Consider the following 19,845-nt stretch of genomic DNA (forward strand, 5'->3'; position numbering starts at 1 on the left):
GGTAATAGAAAGTTGGGGATCCTCATGAAACTCTGAGATCTTATGCTGAGCTCAGAAATGCTTGCTGGTTTTGCTTTTTCATTGAATCTTCTAGTAGTAAGTAGCAGACCTCTATACTTCAGAAGTTTTTCTTCCCTAAGAAGGTAACAGGATTTATTACGTGGGTGGGAGGAGGGGCAGAGAGAGAAGAAATATATGAAAAGCTGTAGATAAAGAAGGATAAATTTTAGTAGAAGAAGATATAAACAAAGTATATAAAGAAAACAGAATTAAAGATGAATTGAAATAGAAGAAATTCTTAAGCACACAGTACTCTTAGAGGTTTAGAGGAGAAAAACAAATAATCTGATTCAAACTGGAATGTCTTCCACAATTTTATCCCTCCTTTTAAATCATGGAGAAGCTTCTCAGTTCTTCAAGACACTTTCTCAGGTCAGTCCATGAGGAAACAATTTATAAGCCTCAGTCTAGTCTTTGAACACATTGCCTCTCAGGGTTATTGAAACTTTGGGGGTTTGATTGATTTTTTACTTGTTTGTATTTCTTACTACATGGAGAGGTCTCTATGTTTTCACATACGGATTAATGGAGTAAGCATTTCACAGGACCTCTTGATCCATACTTATTCTATTTTTCTATCATTATTTATTTGGTCATAAATTAAATTAATAAAAAATTGAATGAGTAGATAAGCAAATGAATATTTGTTTTCATACCAGAACGATTTAATCCCAAACAAGCGAACAAAAGAGATGCATATTTAGAAGAGCAGCAGAGGTTTTATCCATGCTGTCCTTGTAATTCTTTTGCATATTCTGAAGGCACAGGAGATGATCCATCCACATAGTCTTAAGTTGAATCATAGTGGACAAATCCTTTCCACTTTCTGGACCCCGGATTCTTCATTTGTGTAATAACAAAATTGAAGAGGTGGTTTCCAAGAGGTTACCTTGTTGTGATTCTAAAATCTCTACAAGCAAACTTGCTAAGGAAGATGATTTTAGTAGCAATTTGTATTGCTGGAATAATTGAGACCTTGAGATGCCCAGAAAGAGGGCTGAAGGTCTGAAGTCAGTGTCAGGAAGACTAAGGAGAGGTATGACTATCATGATTCAAGCCTCACCCTGTGGAACCACACCTTGGCCTGAGCCAATCTGCTCACAGAAGCAGAGAGGTCAGAGGCAGGGCTGGGCATAAAAGGAAGAGCTGGGCCAGCTGCTGCTTACACTTGCTTCTGACACAACCGTGTTCACTAGCAACTACACAAACAGACACCATGCTGACTGCTGAGGAGAAGTCTTCTGTAACCGCCCTATTTGGCAAGGTGAAAGTGGATGAAGTTGGTGGAGAGGCCCTGGGCAGGTAGGTATCCCGCTTCCAAGTCAGGTTTAAGGAGAATGAATGGCACCTGGGCGTGTGAGGACAAAGCCGTCTCCTGAGATTCTGAAAGCTACTGAGTTTCTCTGACCTTGTGCCCTTTTCACCCCTTAGGCTGCTGGTTGTCTACCCCTGGACTCAGAGGTTCTTTGAGCACTTTGGGGACTTGTCCACTGCTGATGCTGTTTTGAGCAACGCTCAGGTGAAGGCCCATGGCAAGAAGGTACTTGAGTCCTTTAGTGATGGCCTGAAGCATCTTGACGACCTCAAGGGTGCTTTTGCTAAGCTGAGTGAGCTGCACTGTGATAAGCTGCACGTGGATCCTGAGAACTTCAGGGTGAGTTTGTGGAATCCTCAGTGCTCTCCTTCTTCTTTTTATGGTGAAGCTCGTGTCATGGGGAGAAGTCTGAATGGCAGGACGCAGTTTAGAATGGAGAAGATGTATTCTGGTTAGAGTGCTAAGGAGTCCTCAGAACCATTTAGATTCTTTTAACCTCTTTGCTCACAACCATCATTTCCTCTGATTCATTCTTGTTCTCTGTGGTCTGCAATGTCTTTTCTTTTTAGTTATGCTCTTTGAATGTTCAATTTGAAAAAAGATTTCTTCTTTTATCTACTTTAAAAATGATATCTAATATTTTCCTCTGATCTGTTTCTTTCAAGGGATAAAATGTTGTATTGCTTTTTGAAATGATTCAAAATAATAAAAATGATAACAAGTTCTGTATTAAGGTAGAAAGAGAGAAACATTTCTAAATATAAATTCAGGCTGGATATGGGTACCTTCACATCAGTAGTAGCATCTATACTTTAGTCATCTTTGTGCTAATATCCTAGGGGTACAGCTTGGGATGAGTCTGAAATACTCTGAATCTAACCTGGGTACCTGCACTAACCCTGCCCTTGCTTAATATGTTTTCCACACAGCTCCTGGGCAATGTGCTGGTGGTTGTGCTGGCTCGCCGCTTCGGTGGTGAATTCACCCCGGAGTTGCAGGCTAGCTTTCAGAAGGTGGTGACCGGTGTTGCCAATGCCCTGGCCCACAGATATCATTAAGTTCCCCTTCCTGATTTCCAGGAAAGGTCTTTTCATCCTAAGAGCCCAAAAACTGAATATGGAAAAATTATGGAGTGTTTTGAGCATCTGACCTCTGCCTAATAAAAACTTTTATTTTCATTGCACTGGTGTATTTAAATTATTTCACTGTCTCTTACTCAGATGGGCACATGGGAGGGCAAAGCACTGAAGACATAAAGAAATGAAGGGCTAAGTTGAGACCTTGAGGAAATATATCAGTATCTTGGACCCCATGACAGGAATGGTTGTAAATAGCTGATGTTAGTGGAAAACAGACTCTGCTCCTTAGTCTTACTTTTCCTTAATGAATTCAAGTTGAAGCTTGATTTGGGAGTTAGATCATTGGTATGTTTTATTTAAATCAATTATGTTATTTCACATTTCTTGTAAATGTCTCCTCTCTCTTTAATTGTAAAGAACTTCACTTAAATCCATTAAGTTCTTCTGCCTATGGACACCACTGTTTAAAATGTTTTTTAGGCATTTTACTGTCCCCATTGCTCTTTCTCCCCTGACCTCTTTTTATCTTAGTTTTCTCTGTCATCTTATAAAGAACTACAAGAAGGACAGAACCTTCTGGCCTGGATTCTGGAAACGACATATGAATTTTGAGTAATTTTTGTTCCCTCTTGCATCCTAATTCTGAATCTCAGTTCACTTCAGTTCAGTGGCTCAGTTGTGTATGATTCTTTGTGATCCCAAGGACTGCAGGGGGGAGGTCATTTTGGTCTCTCTTTGCTTGTATTATAATATTGTGATAAATATTGGATTGACAAGAATGTAAAAAGGGACTTTTGTGACTTGATAGTCACTGCTGTCTTGCAATCCTTTCATGGGATTCCACTAAATAGAATTCCATTCTCCTCAGGATGCTTTATCATCTACATCACGGAAGTGACTAGAGGTCTGCCCTCTTCTTTATCCAGTCTCTGATGGCTTCTCTGCCTTTGTAGTCATTAGCATAGTGTTACCAGAAGCAACATATGCCAATTTAATCCTCTTCTTCAATAATCACTTACCCGGACACTTGATTCTGGAAATGATATGTGAATTTTTAGTAATCCTTGCATCCTAATTCTGAATCTCTGTTCAGTTCAGTTCAGTGACTCAGTTGTGTACGATTCTCTATGACCCCATGGACTGCAGCATGCCAAGCTTTCCTGTCCATCACCAACTCCTGGAGCTTGCTCAAATTCATGTCCATTGAGTTGGTGATGCCATCCAACCCTCTCATCCTCTGTTGTCCCCTTCTCTTGCCTTCAATCTTTCCTAGCATCAGGGTCTTTTCCAAAGAGTCAGTTCTTCACATCAGGTGGCCAAAGTATTGAAGCTTCAGCTTCAGCATCAGTCCTTCCATTGAATATTCATGACTGATATCCTTCAGGCTTGACTGGTTTGATCTCCTTGCAGTCCAAGGGACTCTCGAGAGTTTCTTCAATATCACAGTTTAAAGCCATCAATTCTTCAGTGGTCAGTTTTCTTTATTGTCCAACTCTCACATCCACACATGACTACTGGAAAAACCATAGCTTTGACTAGATGGACATTTGTTGGCAAAGTAATGTCTCTGCTTTTTAATATGCTTCTAGATTTGTCATAGCTTGTCTTCCAAGGAGCAAGCGTCTTTTAATTTCAAGGCCAGAGTCACCATCTTCAGTGACTTTGGAGCCTCCCCAAATAAAATCTTTCACTGTTTCCATTTCTTCCCCATATACTTACCATCAAGTGATAGGACAAGATGCCATGGTCTTAGTTTTTTGAATGCTGACTTTTAAGCCAGCTCTTTCACTCTCCTCTTTCACGTTCATCAAGAGGCTCTTTAGCTTCTCTTTGCTTTCTTCCATAAGGATGATGTCATCTGCATATCTGAGGTTATTGATATTTCTCACAGCAATCTTGATTCCAGCTTGTGCTACATCCAGCCCCACATTTTGCATAATGTACTTAGCATAGAAGTTAAATAAACAGGGTGACAGTACACAGCCTTGACCTACTCCTTTCCCTATTCTGAATCTAGTTGGGGAGTTTCTGAAAGTAATGCACCTAACAAGTGACTGTAAATGAGTATACAAAGCTTTTATGAGATCTGAGGATGAAGCCCTTGGTATGAAATGGGTGGTAAAGATAAGTAGTATAGACAATTGTCCAAAAGACAAAAAGACAAAAGTCAGAAAAGAAAAGAAGGCTAGCATAGGCCAAATCACTGATGAATAATGTGTGTATTCTGAAAATTTCAGGTAAACAGGAAGGACAACTGAAGCAAAACTGTCTGAGATAAAATAGAATAGATTATAAATTTTGGTGAACACGGTGGAGGGTATTCTTAAAGTCAAAAATTCATAAACAAGAGGACACATTTCAGCCATTACTCACGAGATGTTTGCACTGCCAATTGACAAGTAAGATAGTTTAACACTTTAGAACATCATTTTGAAATCATACATCCAGGACTGAAAAAAAAAATTACTGCTTATTATCTCTGACCTTGTGAAAAATCAGCTGTCAATGTGTGTATAAACATGTCGTCTTTACATTTTGCAGGAAAATGGAAAAAAAAAAAAGTCTCAACACAATTCCCTACTTTGACTTTTAACAAAAGTTAATGTCAGGTGAGAATTTACATAGAGTAGGCTGACTCATTTTACATCTCTTCCTAAGTGCAAAAGATCTCAGGCTGGGGTGGCAATACTGAAGAGTAGGGGATTTGGGGGCCTTTTTCTTAATGGACCTTAACAACAAGGCATCCATGCTAGCAGCATCCATGTCTAGAAGAAAGCTGAATTACTATGAATGTCTGGAATCAACAAGTTAAAGAAAAGTCTCTCATTTTTAGGTCAAAGGTTTTAGGGGTTCAAATCAGAAATGAAAATGTTTGATGGTAGGAAGCAGTTTGAGAACAATCCAGTTGAAGTAACACAGAGCACAAAAAAGAGACAAAGGTATCAAATAATATAAAACTGTCAATCAGTTGGCTGATGCATAGATCATCAAATGCCCTCTTTTCTATTTTGCTGTTGCTGAGTATTTTCAAGGATGGTTTATAAGATCATGGATGTTCATTTATGCTACAGTCTAATCAAATCATACAAATCCTGATGAGTACTTCTCAAACACCCAGATGACCGCAGTTAGATGCACCCTGCAACATAATTTTTTATCATGCTTCTAAGTAATGGATAGTCATTTTTCAATACTCATTCATTATAAGAATATTATTTATAGATGTCTTATGCAATACGTAGTAAGTAAAATAGTGTGCTGTGCTTAGTCACTCAGTCATGTCCGACTCTGACGCTATGGACTGTGGCCCACCAGGCACCTCTGTCCATGGCGTTTCTCCAGGCCAGAATACTGGAGTGGGTTGTCGCGTCCTTCTGCAGGGGATCTTCCCAACCCAGGAATGGAACTGAGTCTCCTGCATTACAGGTGGGTTCTTTACCAGCTGAGCTACCATAAATATATGTAAACATACATATGTATAGATATGTAAACATACATAAAGATAGTACATAATAAAGGATAACATTCAAGAAATGAATAGTTATAGCCATTCACGTAAACTGTGATTTTAAGACTATTCTAGGTTTGTGGCAAGTAAGCTGTCTCTGATGCAAATGTATTTACAACCCTCGAACATCTAGTTCTCTAGACTAGGCTTATAAAGGGTTCTTATCTTTTCAATCATTCCAAAACTCTTAAATACTTGACCTCACCTGTATCCACTCAATTCGGAACAAATCTGCCTTATGCATCTTATTCCTCTTTTGGGCTTCCCTGGTGGCTCAGATGGCAAAGAATCTGCCTGCAATGTGGGAGACCTGAGTTCGATCATTGGAAAAGACCTGGGAAGATGCCCTGGAGTGGGGCATGGCAATCCAGTACAATATTCTTGCCTGGAGAATCCCCATGGACAGAGGAGCCTGGCAGGCTACAGTCCATGGGGGTCGCAAAGAGTTTGACAGGACTGAGCTATTAAGCACATTAAGCATCTCTGAAGAAAGGGAAAATTTCACAGCCTGTTCCTGCCCCCTGCTGGTTCCCATATAGCATCATGAGAAGAATCATCTATTTAAGAGTGACACTATCATGAATTTTTCAAGGCAGGTCCAGTGTGGGTGCCATTAAATAATTATGCTGAAGTACAAGCAAAAATCTGGATTGTCCTGGAATACAGAGTTTTTTTTAATTCAGTGTAATTATAAAGATACTGACTTTTAGACTTAACACTCTACTCTCCCTCTGTGCCTTTGGCTTTCCAGGTGGTAAAGAATCTGTCTGCCAATGCAGGAGACACAAGAGACCTGGGTTCCATCTCTGGGTTAGGAAGATCCCCTGGGGTAGCAAATGGCAACCCACTCAAATATTCTTGCCTGGAAAATCCCATCGACAGAGGAGCCTGGCAGGCTACAGTCCACGGGGTTGCAAAAAGTCAAATATGACTAAGCAACTAACACTTCTTGTGCTTTTAGGTTAAGCAAAGATTGTTGGTCATTACCTATTCCAAAAAAAGTCATGAAGTAGTCACATAGAGAATCATTTCCAAAGTACAGAAAAAAAAAAATACCATAGGTATCTGAACACATAAGTCAGTTTAAACTGTAGAATATAAGAAAAGACTGTCCTGAAAAACGTTTTCTGTTTAATTGGTCCCAGATATGCTTCCAAATCAGCATTCCAGACAAAGTGCACAGAGGAAGACCATGACCCTATCATTGCATTGGATGGAAACTCACCTATGCTTGCCCTCTCCAGTTATTTATTTTATGCCAGACATTATTCTGGTTGCCCAAAATTCAGAAAGTATTCTGTATCCTGATTGTGGTGGTCACATAACGCAGCATGATGTCTGGGGAAATAATGGGTCTCTTTTTTCCTTCTTGGTACAGGTGAAGCATCGGACATCTCTGAATACTTTCCCTATGAAATTTTCATTTATTGTTCTCATCAACACTGTATTTTCCTTACTCACATCCTACATCTCAAAACAGAATTAAAAAAAAGATTCCAATATTTATTACTCTCCTGTTGCTGTAATGTTGATTTTCTCTTTGGCAGTACCATTAACATTCACGGCTTGTCTGAAGAAGTTGAAGGAAAGTATGTTCTTTCAGTGCAGGCCTACATTCACAGAATAGTTGCATCTTTTGGCATCAATCCCAGGGTCGAGCCTATATGTCTGGATCACGCTGGGCATGATAGGAATCATACTCAAATTTTGTATTTTATGACCAAAATCAGCAAGAATTTCTAGGATGACATCTGTTTTACATATCATATAAATTTTACATATGATGACCCAAGATTGAAAATGTGTGGCCAACAGGGACAAGATATGAGTACCTTAAGATATGAGTGCTTAGGCCACATGGCAACTATTTGCAAACTTATCTTGTTTTTATAATTCTGTAATATGCAGATCAGGAAGCAACTGTTAAAACTGGACATGAAATAACAGACTGGTTCTAAATATGAAAAGGAGTACATCAAGGCTGCATATTGTCACCCAGCTTCTTTAACTTATATGCAGAGTACATCATGAGAAATGCTGGGCTGGAAGAAGCACAAACTGGAATCAAGATTGCCGGGAGAAATATTAATAACCTCAGATATGCAGATGACACCACCCTTATGGCAGAAAGTGAAGAGGAACTAAAAAGCCTCTTGATGAAAGTGAAAGAGAAGAGTGGAAAAAGTTGGCTTAAAGCTCAACATTCAGAAAACTAAGATCATGGCATCTGGTCCCATCACCTTTTGGGAAATAGATGGGGAGACAGTGGAAACAATGTCAGACTTTATTTTTTTGGGCTCCAAAATCACTGCAGATGGTGAATGCAGCCATGAAATTAAAAGACACTTACTCTGGATGGAAAGTTATGACCAACCTAGATAGCATATTAAAAAGCAGAGACATTACTTTGCCAACAAAGGTCCATCTAGTCAAGGCTATGGTTTTTCCAGTGGTCATGTATGGATGTGAGAGTTGGACTGTGAAGAAAGCTGAGCACCGAAAAATTGATGCTTTTGAACTGTGGTGTTGGAGAAGACTCTTGAGAGTCCTTTGGACTGCAAGGAGATCCAACCAGTCCATCCTAAAGGAGATAAGTCCTGGGTGTTCATTGGAAGGACTGATGCTAAAGCTGAAACTCCAATACTTTGGCCACCTCTTGAGAAGATTTGACTCATTGGAAAAGACCCTGATGCTGGGAGGGATTGGGGGCAGGAGGAGAAGGGGACGACAGAGGATGAGATGGCTGGATGGCATCATCGACTCGATGGACATGAGTTTGAGTAAACTCTGGGAGTTGGTGACGGACATGGAGGTCTGGCATGCTGCGATTCATGGGGTTGGAAACAGTCGGACAGGACTGAGTGACTGAACTGAACTGAAGGTAACAAAATTCATTAATACAATATTTGTTTGATAAATGCTCACTCTATTCTAAATCTCATTTTATATATCAGTGACAAAAAAAAAAAAAAAACAAAACCCACATAACTCCTGGTCTTCTAGAACTTCCAGTAGATCTAATGGACAATCAGCATATAACAAATAGTATAAATACCAAGCAGGATATAGCAATGAGAGTGACTTCTTTGAGAAAATGGAACCAATAATGGCAGGGTTACAAAAGTCACCCTAAAGAAGCAACATTGAACTAAAGCCTGAATGATTAAAGGAGATTTTGTGCAAAGAACTTGAATTAAATAATTCTAAGCAGATAAAAGCTCAAGGTCAAAGATACTGAAAGATGAATACTCTTAATTTGCTTTGAGAAAGAGAAAGATGCCTAGAGATTCGGAAGTGAAGCCTACAGTGGTCTATGATGTAGACGTAGATGTGGATGGGTCAGGTCATGTAAAGTTTTCTGATCATGATACCATGATAAATAATTTGCATTTTATTTTAAGAGCATAATAATCCATCAGAATTTTTTTTTTAAAGAAAGGCTTATGCTATCTAGTAGAGTTTTGTAGGAAAGCAGTCTGGCTCCTCTGCCTTTTTAGAGACAAGTGCAAAAAAAAATTAAACTGGATAGCAAATTATTACAATAACCACAGAAAAGATGATGATGTTATGAACCAAGATACTGGGAATATACAGGTCTATGGGTGAAAAGTGAGCAGGTTCAGGGTATGTTTTAGGGTAGAAATGATGGAAACTGATAAAGGATTTGATGGAGAGGGGAGAAATAGCAAGAACGGTTCTAGAGTTTTTATAAGCAGTAGGTTGAGGGAGTCATTTTGTGATATTTGGAGGAAATAGGGAGGGAATTATTTGGGGGGGGGAGAATGAAGTACTTAATTTCCATAATTATAATTTTTGGATTAAATACCAAAGTGGAGCTATCAAGGAGACAATTATATCCATGAGTCTAAAGTCACAGAAGGGGTGAAAACTTAGCCTTGTAAATTTTAGGGTGCTATAGTGAGTAAAAACTGACACTCTCTTCACCTTCAGGAAACTTACAGTTTACTGTGTAACAGAAACCTTAGTGAAATAAGTCATCTAATGACTATCAAATTATAAATTGAATGAGTTATATAAAGATGAATGTATGTTACCAAAATAATAGGTACCTGGAGAAAATCTGTCCAAGTTAAGGGGCTTCCTGAAAAGTGATGTTTCAGATGAAGAGGAAAAATGCAGCATTGTTTGAAAAATAGAATAAAGAGGTTGGGTAGAAGATGGAGAAACACATCTTGGCAGAGAGAACACCAGGAGAAAAATCTTGTGAAAAAAGAGCAGTGGTGGTTTTGAAAAATAAATGTGTTCGAAGAAAGTCCAGGCACTCAATGAAGAAAATGTGCTAAAAATAGTGAACTAAGTTATCTAATGTTGAGAGGGGCTTGCTTGTGCCTGTGCATAGTTGCTCAGTCATGTATAACTCTTTACAACCCTTTGGACTGTAGCCCACCAGGCTCCTGTGTCCATGGGATTTTTGGCCAGGAATACTGGAGTGGGTTGCCATTTCTTTCTCCAGAGGATCTTCCCAATCCAGGGACTGAAGCCACATCTTCTATGTCTCCTGCACTGCAGGTGGATTCTTTACCCATTGAGTCATGGGGGAAGCTCAGAGCAAGAAATAAAAATGGATAGGCTCCTAGAAGAAGCTGCCTGATGAGACTGGTATGATAAAGATGAAGGATAGGCTACAGATGGAAGCCAGAATCCGAAGCCACTTTAACACGTTGGACTAATCAACATGTTTCATAATCAAATATGAAAGTCAGTATAAAGTTTTAAACACCTGCCTACATGATATGAGCCATTAAATCTTTGTAATGATTTCCAGGGCCAGAATTCAAATCAGGATAATAATGTGAAAAACAAGCCAATCAATTCTGCTGCAAAGAGGCCTTTAGTCTTAGTTATTCAACATTGACCTTCTGATCTTTAGAATGGCAGTTTCTAAGGAAGGGAAAATAATTGCTCATCCTTTCAATAAGTGCCTATTAAATGAATCCTTAGCCAACGGATGACATGAATGAATAAGTGGGTGCAGAACTCTGGGTTGATGTCAGAGGCAAAGTGTCTTCAACCTGAGTCTCCAAGTCACAGGAGCACTCATGGGCTGAACATCCCAGAGGGTACGAGCTCTCATGGGAAATCACTTGCCACAGGTCTCATGCATAAATATTCCTCTTGGCTTATCACTAAGGTTGAAAAACTAATTGCTGGCTATGTCAGTGGGAGAAAACAGGAACATTTTCACTAAGTACTATTTGGAGGAAAATATGCTTGGAAACAACACAGATGGAAAAGTATGGGTGCAGAGTGACTACTTAAATGGATTTTGCAAACTTAAAGGTCAAATAGTACTCTTCATTCTAAATGCTTTATGAGTTGGAAGGAGGAAACTAAGCATTCTTTCGAGAATCTTCTCTCTCAATTTTATAGGTATACCATCTCACCAGCATCCCTGGGAAAATGTCCCAGGCAACATATCCTTCCCAAAAATTAGTTTCCTGCTCCAGTCTGTTCATCATTACAGGTGTCTTCTAAGGTATCTCTGCCAGTGGATGGATAACGACACATAAATGACATTAGGAGAGCACCATTCTCTTCCAGCCAACAGATAATATGCCTCTAAAGGACAGAGTTGCTTGACTACATTATATAAAGTTAGTTAACTTTTAGCATAATTTTGTTGACTTGGAAATTCTACCTCATCTGAAATCAGAGCATTCTCTTTGAAAAATACTTTCTTGCTGCCTAAAAAAATTATCTCAGATCCAGAATGATAGCTTTAGTAAGCCCTAACATGAACTCCTCCTCCTTCCTTCTTACTGGATTTTCTGGTCTGGAGCAGCAATATCCCTGGATCTCTGTTCCCTTCTCCACCATTTATGCTGTTGTTCTTTTGGGTAACTGCCTGGTGCTCTATGTAATCTGGACAGAACCTAGCCTGCACCAACCCATGTTCTACTTCCTGGCCATGCTGGCCATCACTGATTTGTGCATGGGACTGTCCACAGTGAACACAGTGCAGGGGATCCTGTTGGGGTTGATTCAAGAGATCAGCCTGGATTCCTGCATTACCCAGGCCTATTTCATCCATGGTCTGTCCTTCATGGAATCCTCTGTTCTCCTGACTATGGCCTTTGACCGGTACATTGCAATTTGCAATCCACTGCGTTATTCCTCCATCCTGACTAATTCCAGAATTACCAAAATTGGGCTCACCATTTTAGGTAGGAGTTTCTTCTTTATTACACCCCCTATCATCCGTTTGAAATACTTCTACTACTGCCGTCCCCACATCCTCTCTCACTCATTCTGCCTGCACCAAGACCTTCTCCGCCTAGCCTGCTCAGACATTCGATTCAACAGCTACTATGCCCTGATGCTGGTTATTTGCACACTATTGTTGGATGCTGTACTTATCCTCTTCTCCTATGTCCTGATTCTTAAGTCAGTGTTGGCAATCGCTTCTTGGGAGGAACAGCGTAAGTCATTTCAGACATGCATCTCCCACATTTGTGCTGTCCTGGTATTCTACATTCCTATCATTAGCCTTACAATGGTGCACCGATTTGGCAAGCATCTCTCCCCAGTGGTCCATGTCCTTATGGGCAACATCTACATCCTTTTTCCACCTTTGATGAACCCTATCATCTACAGTGTCAAGATCCAACAGATTCGTAGCAGAATCCTCAGACTCTTTTCTCTAAAAATATGTTGAGATATTCCAGTGTTCAAAAAACAAAATAGCAGCCATAAAAATAAACCAGTGAATATCAATACAAAAATACACTTTGTTGGAATTAAGACTTTAGCCCTGAACCCATGATCCTTGATTTTAAAACACACTTTAAATGTAGAGAATCACCTCAGACAAGTCCCATTCTAGCCCATGTCTTGGAAGTCAGCTGTTTTTAGGGATGGAGGTGGGAGATTCTATCTGAAGCATTCCATGGATTCCTTCTAAATTTATGTAAACAAGACAGACATAGGTAATGCCATAATTGTGACCATATTCAAAAATGTATAAACCTATTTAACATGCCCAGAATAGCTTTTTGAGCAGTTTTTTTTGCACGGAAACAAAGTAAGATTTAAATACTTGGTCTTTTAGTTTCAAAAGTGGGTAACTTGAAGCATTTTCGACTATCTGAGATTCAGTTACTTAATCTTTAAAATGGGGAAGATTTCCAACTGACAGAAATTTTGTGATGATTGTCTGGGCCAGATTTGTTCACTAGTGTTTTTCATAGTGAATAGAGGGGGAGGAGATGGAAGCAGTGACAGATTTTCTCTTCTTGGGGTCTAAAATTACTGCAGATGGTGACAGCAGTAATTAGAAGACACCATGAAATTAGAAGATGATTGCTTCTTGGCAGGAAAGCTATGACAAACATAGACAGTGTGTTGAAAAGCAAGGACATCACTTTGCCAACAAAGATCCATATAGTCAAGGCTATGGTCTTTCCGGTAGCCATGTACGGTTGTGAGAACTGGACCGTAAAGAAGGCAGAGTGCCAAAGAATTGTTACTTTCAGACTGTGGTGCTGGAGAAGACTCTTGAGAGACCCTTGGCATGCAAGGGGATCAAACCAATCAACCTTGAAGGAAATCAACCCTGAATACTCTTTGGAAGGACTGATGCTGAAGCTCCAATAATTTGACTACCTGCTTCAAGCTGTTGACTCATTGGAAAATACCCCTGATGCTGGAAAAGATTGAAGGCAGGAGGAGAAGAGGGCAACAGAGGATGAGATGGTTGGATGACATCACCGATACAATGGGCATGAACTTGGGCCAACTCTGGGAGATGGCAAAGGACAGGGAAGTCTGGTGTACTACAGTTTATAGGGCAGTGAAGGGCCAGACATGACTTAGTGACTGAACAACAACAATAATTTTTCTAAAATGATAAAGATGTTCTCTAAAATAGAGTAATAAGTACCAACGTAGATTGCTTGCTGCATATGGCTACTGAACACTTGAAATGTAGGTAGTACAACTGCGCAACTACATTTTCAACTCTGTTTTATTGTGGTTAATGTGCTTAATCTCTTAGTTCTGTCTGACTGTGCAACCCTTAGGACTGTAGCCCACTGGGCTCCTCAGTCCATGGAATTCTCCAGTCAAGAATACTGCAATTGCATTGCCATTCCCTGCTCCAGGAAATCTTCCTGACCCACGGATTGAATTGATGTTTCTTGTGTCTCCTGGGTTGCAGGTGGGTCTTTACCTGCTGAGCCACTGGAGAAGCCCCATTTTATTGTGTTTTATATATTTACCTGTAAATGTTAAAAGGCCATTACACTGGACAATGCAGTAGCTACTGCATTAAACAGTGTAGATCTAGAATGTAAAGAGGGCGTATAACAAAATATGACTTTGGATTTAACTTTTGTGGAATCTAATTTAAATTGTTATATTTTATATAACACTTGTTATTTTTATATGCAGACTTAATTGTTACATTTTATATGTAGACTTCACTGCCTTTGGGCTAGAAGCCAATTTATTTTGAATCTTTTAAATCTAAAGAGGTGAATGTGAAACTGTCTGTTTACCACTGATTCTGAGTTCAAATGTAAATTAACACAGGTTCCCTTCTAAAGAATTTAGTTATGTTTTCAAAAGAAGGAACACAAGAGTCACTTAGATATCTGTGCAGAGACAAAGAGGACAATCAATTAAATAATTCTATAATCTCTTAGGAGGGATCAATAGAGCCATTATTCCATAGAATCTAGAAATCCAGCTTCCAAGGACTAAGACATCTGTCATCTATGAATTAAGCAGTCCCTGGGGCTGTTGTCAGTCTGGTGGCCTGAAGAGACAATGAGAAATAATGACTTTTTAGGAGTTGACATGACCTTATTATAAAGCCTAAAAGGTATAATCCAGCTTGGGTAAGAAATACTTCTAAAACAGTCACAGTAAGTTTATAAAAACATAGGTTCTCCTATTTTTTCCTTTTATTATAGGTAGACTGCCATGTCATTGCACTGCTATTGCTGCTGCTAAGTCACTTCAGTCATGTCCGACTCTGTGCGACCCCATCCCTGGGATTCTCCAGGCAAGAACACTGGAGTGGGTTGCCATTTTCTTCGCTAATGCATAAAAGTGAAAAGTGAAAGTTAAGTCGCTCAGCCATGTCTGACTCTTCGTGACACCATGGACTGCAGCCTACAAGGCTCCTCCATCCATGGGATTTTCCAGGCAAGAGTACTGGAGTGGGGTGCCATTGCCTTCTCCGATGTCATTGCACACTGCTCCCTAAAATGAAATCATAACAAATAATGAGAAAACTAAAAGAGTTGGGGTGTGGTGGCAGAAGTAGGGTGCAGGAAATTAGAAAGTCTTGGCTCAGCTGGTATTCATTTAGCTCTCATATCAAAAAGTTAAGGTCCAGAATGGGAGAGATCAGTGATTCTTACAAATGACAGAACATGGCCATGGATTAGAACTGTGATTTTAGTAAAAAAATAATCCGCTATAACAAATTCATAATCAGATACTCACTGTATACTATACCTCCTAATTTTCCTAAAATGATCTTGTTAAATATACAAAGGATTTTCTACAGGAGGCTATGTTTCTGTTCCCTGGGATTTTTGTGACAATTATTTGAAAAAGGAAGACTCTGATAGAGTAATAAATAGAGACTTCCAGAGGAGGAAAATGAAATTGCATCATTTTCTAGACTGTTTCTGATAAACACTTTAAAAATACTACCAATTCAGCCAAGAGCTCTTTTACAGTGGAAATTTATATCTTAAAAACTTTTCTACCAAAAGTGCGGTTTCTAATCCTGTAACCTCAGCACCATTGGGGAACTCATAAGAAATGTGGAATCTTGGGCTCTAGTCTTCCTACTGAATCAGAATCTGTATGAGTACTTGCTTTTGCCTATTAAAATATGACTTTATTTGGGGAGTTTGGATATATATCATACACCAGTGACACTATCACCACAGTCAGGGTAATAGACATGCCTGTCACCTCCAAAAGTTTCTTTGTGTCTTTTGTGTATGTTTATTTGTTCATTTTGTTATAAGAATACAACATGAGATTTACCTTCTTAGGCATAAAACACGATGTTGTAAAACTGTAAACATTAAATATGTGCAGTCTTTGTATAGCAACTGTACTTTGATAAAACTGTAAAAAATGGATTTATTTAAATTTTAGTTATGTCTCAACTTTCCCCAGAATCTATAATGACTTTATTATTTTCTTAGGGAAATGCCCTCTGGTTCTTCTGATATGCTGTCTTCCTCTTTGCAGTGAGTCAATAAACCTCATTATGTCAGATTACAGTTTGTTTCTGGTGTTTATGCATCTTCATATGTCATATCAAGTCATGTTTTGTTCAGTCTTTAAGTTTTATGTATTTATTTCTACCAAATAACATAACAATTATTTTCGATGCTATATGAACACACTGCTATAAATTTGAAAAACTACTAATCAAATACATTTTATATGCTGCATTACTTAATGGATGCATTTTTTTTAGCTGTAATCTTCATTCTCCACCTATTACCATGTCAGTCTATCTTATCTTGCCACCAATGTATTTCATTACATCTTTCTCCCCTGATAATTTTGCCTCATTCAAATCTGAATACTCAAGGAAAGACAAGTGAAGTGAAAGTCACTCAGTCATGTCTGACTACTTGTGACTGCATGGACTATATAGTTCACGGAATTCTTCAGGCCAGAATACTGGAATGGGTAGCTGTTCCCTCTCCAGGGGATCTTTCCAACCCAGGGATCAAACCCAGTTCTGCATTGCAGGCAGATTCTTTACCAACTGAGCCACCAGGGATGCCCTCATTTTGCTTAAAAGTGAGCAGTTATGGAGGATCAAAGGCTCAGACTCTCCTCTATCTGCTTCCTTTGCTTAAGCAAAGGGGAAAAATGAAAAGGAACACTCTCATACAGAGGTGGATGTCACCATATTGAACCCTACCATTCTGGATGTGAGGCCACTTGGAAATACAAGCAGGCCCGAGTGTCTTAGAGCCCTGAGTTGCTTGGAACGGAACATGGTTAGTTAGCATCTAGGAGCAGAGTCAGGAAAACTTGCGTTCAAGGAAAGACAAATAGTAAATAATTTATGTATGGCATAAATTATTCATACATCCATCTACTTATTATTATATAACTGTTACAAACAAGGATATATATCAAATTCATTGATTTAGGGATTCAATGATTTCTTAATTGAAATCTATGATTTCTTTTGTGAAAAAATAAGATGCTAAATAAGACATGTAGTATCTCCCAACTGGGATAACATACTTACATAAAGTTTTCATGTCTCTAAGCACAGACAAAGGGGTAAAATGACTCCATCCTGATCACATTGGATATCATCAGAAGGAGGAAAAAAAGATGACTAACATTTGCTTTAAGTATCTTACATTTGATTTGTTATAATGAGCATGCCTCACTCTTTTAATTAAACAAAACCTAATAAAACATACTGAATTAAAAAAAGGCAAAATAAAGGATTGAAATTTGTTCTTTTTAATATAAGCAGTTGCACTGGCCCCTATGCTAGTTTGTCTATGTAAAGCCCAAACTTTGCAATATATTAGAAAAAGCACAAACCTCTTTAAGCCTTACAGATAGTCCTTGTATATTTTTCCTCAGAACAAGTTACCTAATAACCTTAAGTTCCTTATAGTAGCAAATCTAAGAGATACTACATTAGTGATTCTTCCCAGATAAAGATCCTCACAAAAGTGATTTACAGAGAACAAGTGGACAGAATAGTTGCTGTCACTAAACATATTCTTCAATGTGGCAGAACAAATTACTTTGAGAAAAGTTTAAGACTTCAGAATCACTCCTCCCAATCACTGAGAAATGATACATCCTACTAATGAAAAGGAAATAGTTATGCTTTTTTGTCTAATACAATTTCCCAGCAGCATTGTCTTAAGAATGAAAAGAAGGAAAACATCCAGTTATGTCCAAATTAGCGGTCCCAAATAAGGAATCTCTGGGGTTCCTTTCTAACTGTTCTTTTTTTAGGTCCTATAGGAAACTGAAAGCTTAATGAGAATTCTCTCAATTTCTAACTGAGGAATTAGCATTCAGGACTCTATCTTGCCTATCAAACAGCTCCCCAGAGACAGTTTTGATACTCTTAAATGCTAAAACAGATTTAGAGCTAAAATCCCCATCAGTTCAATATCAACATATAGAAAGCTTAAGCTCAACAAATTTCTATCACTATCTTAGTTACAAAACCGTGATATCTTATACGTCCCTTGAAATCCACAGAAGTTTGATACCTGAAGTTTGGCTGCACGACTTGATCCAAAGTGATGGCAAAACCTGACGTGAACTGATGTAAGGATATTTATCATCTTTATTTATCCTGCATAACTAAATATTCATAGGCTCTTTGAAATAATGTCAATCTATCGAATTAGGAAGAAATCATCAAGATCCCATGACATAATTATCTAACATCAAGAATATGATCTTGTAACTTTTCTAAACTCTGGAAAATTATTTTCCTAAAACACATGTCCCCAAGATTTCAGGTAACAGACTATAGATATCTGTGTGTGAATGCTCAGTTACTCCTTGTGTCTGACTCTTTGTGACTCCATGGACATGAGCCCACCAGGCTCATCTGTCCTTGGGATTTTCTAGGCAAGAATATTGGACTGCATTTCCATTTCCTTCTTCAGAGGATCTTCCTGACCCAGGGATCAAACCTGCTTCTCCACGTCTCCTGCATTGCAGGTGAATTCTTTACCACTGAACCACCAGGGAAGCCCCATAGATATCTATGAGAGATTGAACACACTGAGGGTCATGAATAATGATTCATTCATCTGTGTAGGGTATTAGTGGAGATGGATTTTAAACTAGTAAAGGCTCACTGCTATTTTGAGATTATATATCTCTGAAATCATTATTTAACAAAAACGTTTGGTCAAAAATGCATAACTTTTCAGGTAAATGGGACAACTAGAGCTATGTATTTCCAAATTTTTGAAATATTAAAATGAGTTATCAGTAGAGCCTATAGCCTCCTCCTCTGGATTATATTCTTTGTTCTTCTGATCACCACCAGATACTCAGATTCAGAGGCCAGTTCCTATGGTCACCTAATTCCTCATTGTTCTTTCTCAATCTCTTTTCCTTTAACATGCTTTGGTTCCCTTAACTTGTTTTCCAAGGGCAAGTGGGCAGATAAGTACTGTTCTTTTTTTACATCCAAACCCTCAAGGAGAAACTATTCTGTTAACCATCATTTATGGCTTCAAAACCTTTGGATGGAAAGTATTTGAAATGCAGGGAACATTGAGTGTCTGTCCTTCCAAACAGCATTTACACTTGTGCAAGAAGATATTATTTTGAAGTACAAGCTGGAATCAAGATTTCTGGGAGAAATATCAATAATCTCACATATGCAGATGACACCACCCTTATGGCAGAAAGTGAAGAACTGCAGAGCCTCTTGATGAAAGTGAAAGAAGAGAGTGAAAAAGCTGGCTTAAAACTCAGCATTCAGAAAACTAAGATCATGGCATATGGTACCATCATCCCATGACAAATAGATGGGGAAACAATGCAAACAGTGAGGGATTTTATTTTGAGGGGCTCCAAAATCACTGCAGATGGTGACTGCAGCCATGAAATTAAAAGACGCTTCAATTTTCTGGAAAAGTTTGAGTAAGATAGGTGTTAGCTCTTCTTTAAATTTTTGGTAGAATTCAGCTAGGAAGCCATCTGGTTCTGGGCTTTTGTTTGCTGGAAGATTTCTGATTACAGTCAGGTAAAATACTTTCCGACATAAATCACAGCAAGATCCTCTATGACACACCTCCCAGAATATTGGAAATAAAAGCAAAAATAAACAAATGGGACCTAATGAAACTTAAAAGCTTTTGCACTACAAAGGA

At 38.7% G+C, this 19,845-nt stretch overlaps 2 protein-coding genes across 2 annotated transcripts; both read left to right on the top strand.

Moving 5' to 3' along the window:
* The first annotated feature begins 1,242 nt into the window (after positions 1-1,242).
* On the top strand, positions 1,243-2,512 carry LOC133060916 (hemoglobin subunit beta-like). The gene is made up of 3 exons (XM_061148866.1): positions 1,243-1,362; positions 1,492-1,714; positions 2,305-2,512. Exons 1-3 carry the CDS (start codon positions 1,277-1,279, stop codon positions 2,431-2,433), a joined length of 438 nt encoding a protein of 145 aa, XP_061004849.1. The 5' UTR covers positions 1,243-1,276; the 3' UTR covers positions 2,434-2,512.
* A 9,172-nt stretch (positions 2,513-11,684) lies between these two features.
* Positions 11,685-12,638, top strand: LOC133055703 (olfactory receptor 51V1). The gene has a single exon (XM_061140853.1). The coding sequence runs from the start codon at positions 11,694-11,696 to the stop codon at positions 12,636-12,638; it is 945 nt and encodes a 314-aa protein (XP_060996836.1). The 5' UTR covers positions 11,685-11,693.
* The last annotated feature ends 7,207 nt before the right edge of the window (positions 12,639-19,845 follow it).

This window comes from Dama dama, chromosome 1 (assembly GCF_033118175.1).
Source record: "Dama dama isolate Ldn47 chromosome 1, ASM3311817v1, whole genome shotgun sequence".
Taxonomy (NCBI): Eukaryota; Metazoa; Chordata; class Mammalia; order Artiodactyla; family Cervidae; genus Dama; species Dama dama.